Source organism: Corticium candelabrum, chromosome 2, assembly GCF_963422355.1.
Source record: "Corticium candelabrum chromosome 2, ooCorCand1.1, whole genome shotgun sequence".
Taxonomy (NCBI): domain Eukaryota; kingdom Metazoa; phylum Porifera; class Homoscleromorpha; order Homosclerophorida; family Plakinidae; genus Corticium; species Corticium candelabrum.
Genome location: NC_085086.1, coordinates 703,922 through 709,787, shown reverse-complemented (window position 1 = coordinate 709,787; position 5,866 = coordinate 703,922). Strand labels below are relative to the sequence as shown.

The following is a 5,866-nucleotide window of genomic DNA, read 5'->3' as shown; positions in this document are numbered from 1 at the left end:
AAGCTAGCGAGCGGCTGGTGATGACACAGAACTGTGACGGCATCGAGAGTCTTTTTCTCTACTCTCCAAGCAAACTATTGGTATCACGCATCTGTTTGTTAGCATAGCTACTTGTCTACAAACCTGCTGTTTAATCTATTCTGGCTTTACTTTCTAACAAAACGTATAAGTTAACACTTCTGTTTAGTATCACGTTGCATCTGGTACTTGCGTGGTGGTCGATGGTAACCCTATGAAGAACAGCGGGAATCCACTAGTTCTTTCCCATAATTGTTCTGTAGAAGACATAGCAATGATGTAAGTAATCAATACTGACACATAGACTGAGATACATACGGATATGTAAATAGACAAAATGTACGTTATAACAGCTGTTTACGCTTATTCGAACTGTTGCTAATGATTATGATCTGCCATATAAATTTGTTATTGTGCAGGTACACATTCAATAACACGCGCCTTGTCAATGTGGAAACAAAGCGGTGCATACTTGTCAAAGGTTTATGCGTACTGCTATAGTCTAATGATTCATCTGCCTCGTTTTTTGTAAATTAGATTTGCTTAACATCTTCTATTTTGTCTTTGACTATCTTTGTCATCTGTTTTCTTTCTATATTTGTATGCATGTATCCATCTACTGGTTCCTATATATGTATAGATGTATTATATCGGCACGCATAATTATATGTATTTATGTACGTATTTATGTGTATTTATTTATGCTTTTAGTGTATTGTGAGTTGTGCGGTCGAAGTAATTTTAGTACATTTTTAGAGTCGTACGGTGTCCTGTAAACAATAGAGATGCGTGTATTTATGTATGTCTGTACATATGTTTGTTTGTTTGTTTGTTAGTTGGCATTTTTGCTTGTTGATTGCTCATACAACATGTATAAATTATCTTACTACTATCAATTTTTTTTATTACAGCTCTCAATTCCTCACCTGGAGACACTCTATCCTCTTACAAGCACTGTTCACTTACAGGTAAATAACTTAGAATTGTATCAATGTTGAGTGAACAACAAAACATATGCACATTCTTACAACTAATCTACACTAATCATAAGTCTCTTTACAGTTCATTTGTGTGGTTTTTGCAGGACACGACAATGACGTTGTAATTGACGAAAAGAGTACGAAAAGTTGGTCACTTGCTCTCAACATAGCCAGCAGCAACGTCAAAACGTAGCTCAACAACAAAACATAAAATCTAAAATAATGAAATACCAATTCTATTACAGGTTTGAATACTTCAGCGACATGTGGGTAAATCCACAATATTTTGGCAGCGCGTAAGTAATGAATTTATTTGTTGTCATCTGATCTGGTAATTTGCCGTTGCTTTAGGTCCAATCAGTCGGCAGATGCCTGGTTGCCAGCGTATGATGGTGTGCTTGTGGACAAGATTGGGGTTAGACTGTACACGAATTTGTGTCATACGCATTTATATTTATTTGTTTACATATTTTTATTTTTTACACATTTATTTACCTAATTACTTTATTTATTAATTTTAAATATAAAAATAAATTGAATATCTAGTAACAAGTTTAATCGAATGAATGCGTCTCGTGCTGCATATAATTATACAATGGTTAGAAATACCTTATTACTTATATCTTATTACTTATATATATTAAAACATTCATATACACTAAGTGACCAAGTCCCAAAAAGAGTCACTAAAGAAATGCAGTTGCATACAACCGTGCACTAAACGAGCATTAAATAACCAGAGTTTCACAGATAATAGTTCAATGAGGTTCTGAAATGCTTGAGAAAGGGATGTTGTGTTACAGATGGTAGTCTTCAACGCGATCATCTTTAGAGTCTTCAAGCTTGAAACTGTTCAATAATCTAGGGTCTCCAAAGACAGAGGGAAAAACTCTCCGCCAGCAGCAACGATATCATCATGGTAGGCATCTTTCCATTTCGCTCGCCAATGCGGCGGCACCAGCACTGGTTGCAGGGCGACGATGTAGCTGGGTTGGAGGGAATTTCTAACAGTTATCTTAAAGTAAGCAGGTTTTCCATTAGTAAAATCAGGATGACAAATGTCACCTGGTCAATAAAGATATCGGCCACCTATTCTCTATTTCTACTTTACTCCACTATTGTCGTTGTGGAGGGCTTGCCAGACAATATATATTCCTCAAACTGTCATGTCGTTTTGTTCGCAAGCGGCCTTTCCACGGCTCAAAGCGTTGTCCCTAAATTCATCAATGATATGACCACAACACATCTTTGGGCATTTGGATGTGGAGGAAATATTGGTAATCCCAGCCAGATCCTTACTGATGTAATGAAGTCATGTTTCGAAAATGCCAGCTCAAGTTTTCATAAGGAACAGCCCTGAGCCAGACTCCAGAATATTTTTTATAAACAAATTGAACGTTTAATCCGCGCCTGACTAACAATTGGTTGAGTTTTAGCTTTCTTTAACTCTATTGCCATGATATATTGTCGTGTAACGATTGATAAATCCGATTGTAGCTTGTATAGGTGGCCAGATTAACTAATTAACCAACAGCCTCTGCATTGGTGGATTTAGTTAAAAGAACTATATTTGCATTTGTGATGAATGTTTGTATGAAGTCAAATTGCTTTGCCTAGAAACCAACTATAATGTCCGTTTTGCCTTTTTTGACCAAAGATAACATAATATGTGCACTATTATCATAATATACTATTAGCCATTGTCCCAAAAAATGTTGACGCAACTTTTAACGTATGTAATCATGCTCACGTGACTTGCGCTTAGTCTCAAGCGTGTATTGAAATAGTGTATGTGGCGTATTGCACAGCAAGTGTTCAATAAGTTACTTCCGGTTGATATAGCATTCTCACTTATACTTACACACGTCAAGTAATCATGGTATGAGTAACTTATCGTATGATTATCGTGCTGTAGGGCTGTTACGGGCACGAGAGACGGGATAAGTTACACGTGTAACGATTTATTGCAGATTGAAATGAATGGTTATGATCGAGTATTTGAGCTAACTCCTAACATGCAAGGCAAATATACTCTTCGCGATCTTGTTTTACGAGAAGAATCTCTCACTTACACACCCACAGTTCAAGGCCAACTGTAATATCAACTATAAATTTTAAACATATATATATATATATCAATTAACTGTGTTTGCTTATAGAGATCCATTTAACTTGAAGTTGGCGTCAGCGCCACTTGCTTACTGTACAAACTTTGGAACGAACCCTATTGTTCTGAACAACCAGCAGTACCACCGTTGCCACTCGCTGGTCAGGATCGGAGCGCCGCTTGCTAATGCGGTTCGTACGGGAACGATTAAGTTGCAAATGGGGGAGAAGTGCATTCGCCCTAATTTAAATTTCACCGGCAATCTTAAAGTAAGACTAGCGAATCGATGTGGATAATTGTGCTAGAGTAGTTAAATAGATTGATTAATTTTATACGTCAACACGTATAAGCTAGTGGACACACACACACACACACACACACACACACACACACACACACACACACACACACACACACACACACACACACAAACAGACACACACACACACACACACACACACACACACACACACACACACACACACACACACACACATTTCTATTGACAGTAGACATCTCTAGTGATGGAATGAGGTTCTCATTATAACGTATTGGAGCGATCAATACGTTAGACTATCAGTAAATATCCTAAAAATTTATTCCAATTTTTGTAATAAGAATTCAATATATTTTCGAATTTTAGTAACTTATCTTTGTGTGTGTGTGTGTGTGTGCATGTGTTTGTTGTGTGTGTGTGTGTGTGTGTGTGTGTGTGTGTGTGTGTGTGTGTGTGTGTGTGTGTGTGTTTGTGTGTTTGTGTGTGTGTGTGTGTGTGTGTGTGTGTGTGTGTGTGTGTGTGTGTGTGTGTGTGTGTGTGTGTTTTGTGTGAGTGTGTGTGTGTGTGTTTTGTGTGAGTGTGTGTGTTTTGTGTGAGTGTGTGTGTGTGTGTGTGTGTGTGTGTGTGTGTGCGTGTGTTTGTTGTGTGTGTGTGTGTGTGTGTGTGTGTGTGTGTGTGTGCGTGTGTGTGTGTGTGTGTGTGTGTATGTGTGTGTGTGTGTGTGTGTGTGTGTGTGTGTGTGTGTGTATGTGTGTGTATGTGTGTGTGTGTGTGTGTGTGTGTGTGTGTGTGTGTGTGTGTGTGTGTGTGTGTGTGTGTGTGTGTGTGTGTGTGTGTGTGAAAAACTGTCCATTTGTTTTTTGAGCACTTTTGTTACAGTTGAATACAGAACTTGTCGCTTGGGACGGTTGCACTGAAGATTGGTATCGCTTCACGTACAGAGCCGATGGAACATTCCAACATTCAGGTGGTACAAGTAATGCTATCTACTCTCGTAGTATATTGGAACGTCTACATGTCGTAACAAAACAGACAGATAAAGGCAGACAAATATATACATCCTATACTATAATACGCGAACGCTCGGGAACGTCCACTTTCGTCTGTCCACATGTATGTATATCTGTAACGCGCCGTTCGACACGACGCTGGTCTCGGATCGTCGCGAAACGCGGCGGGCCGGTCGAGATCGTGAGTCCGAGACGAACGGTCGCGTCGGATTTCGTCTCGACCGCCTCCAACGGCCCGAGACGAGACTTTGGCGGCTTGAAATCTGTACACAAATGGTAGAGTGCACGCTGCCTTCGCTGCAGTCGGAGTAAACAGGCTGCTTTTGCGTGCGTGCGTCCGTCCGTGCATGTGTGTACGGAAGTTGCGTCTTCTTCGCGGAAGAGGCGTCATTCTCCACGAATAGATCATACCGTTTAGGTGGATACTATCCTAGGCCAACCCACGCTTTCGCCTGTCTGGATGGATGTCTGTAATGCGTCGATCGACACGACGCCGGTCTCCGATCTCGTGAAACGCGACGGCCCAGTCGAGTTCAGCCGTCCAAGACGAACGGTCGACGTTCTGAAATGAATTGAGCCTGAGTTTGTTTGCTCAGTCAACTAACAGAGTATGCGGGTGTGACGTGCGCTCGCCATGCAGCCACTGTACACGCCATCCAGAGAGCAAAATGCGCCGGCTCACCGGGCCGCTTTTGCGTGCGTGCGTGCGTGCGTGCGTGCGTCACGGAAGGTGCGTTTTCTTTACAGAAGTAGCGTACAACGATTGCCACCGCTCAGATTGCCACCGTCTATAAGGCGGGTACTATAGTACTAGTATATTATAATTTAGAAAATACAGTATAGAGATATCCTAAATTGTTAATATTAATAATATTTTATCTGATCTAGAATATCGATGTCTTGGACTTCAAGACGACGTACCGACTTCGAGCACACTTGTGGTTATCAAGAGCTGCAATGCAGCTGCAAAGTACATTACATAATATATTTCCATTTATGATATCAATGAGATCTATAGTTTTTGTGTAACTTTCCTCTTCATTTTAGTATGTATTGTACGTGTAGGTTTGCGTTTGCTTGTTTGCTGTTTATGACAATTGATAGTGACCGCTTGCATAATCTGATTTGTGGTTCTTGCTCTTGATTTTGTATCTCTGTTCTTGTTGAGCAGATTCAATTGGAGATCTGATGGAGTCATCGTGTTAAATGACAACAGCTCCCTCTGCTGGTCTATTGAAGGACATTCTACTACACCAAGCAATGGAATGAGACTCCAGTTATCAGATGGATGCGATTACGAGTAATTGAAACACGCTTGCATGCATGCACGCGCACAAGAGTGACAAAAGGAAACACCTGTATACACACAAATATTTTACAAACTTATTATGCACGCAAGCACGCAGGCACACACACGTATGCACAAGCACATACATTAACACACACACGCTCACAAATACAAACACGCGAGCGC

At 40.4% G+C, this 5,866-nt stretch overlaps 1 protein-coding gene across 1 annotated transcript in view; it reads left to right on the top strand.

The window, feature by feature from the left end:
• Positions 1-227: 227 nt before the first annotated feature.
• LOC134198268 (uncharacterized) overlaps positions 228-5,866 on the top strand; it is a 6,796-nt gene continuing 1,157 nt past the window's right edge. Inside the window, exons 1-11 of the mRNA XM_062667630.1 lie at positions 228-297; positions 438-499; positions 930-986; positions 1,103-1,187; positions 1,244-1,294; positions 1,350-1,413; positions 2,969-3,093; positions 3,158-3,374; positions 4,262-4,349; positions 5,281-5,362; positions 5,564-5,692. Of these exons, the coding sequence (XP_062523614.1) occupies positions 233-297; positions 438-499; positions 930-986; positions 1,103-1,187; positions 1,244-1,294; positions 1,350-1,413; positions 2,969-3,093; positions 3,158-3,374; positions 4,262-4,349; positions 5,281-5,362; positions 5,564-5,692 (1,025 nt within the window). The 5' untranslated portion in view covers positions 228-232. The remainder of the gene's footprint in view (positions 298-437; positions 500-929; positions 987-1,102; positions 1,188-1,243; positions 1,295-1,349; positions 1,414-2,968; positions 3,094-3,157; positions 3,375-4,261; positions 4,350-5,280; positions 5,363-5,563; positions 5,693-5,866) is intronic.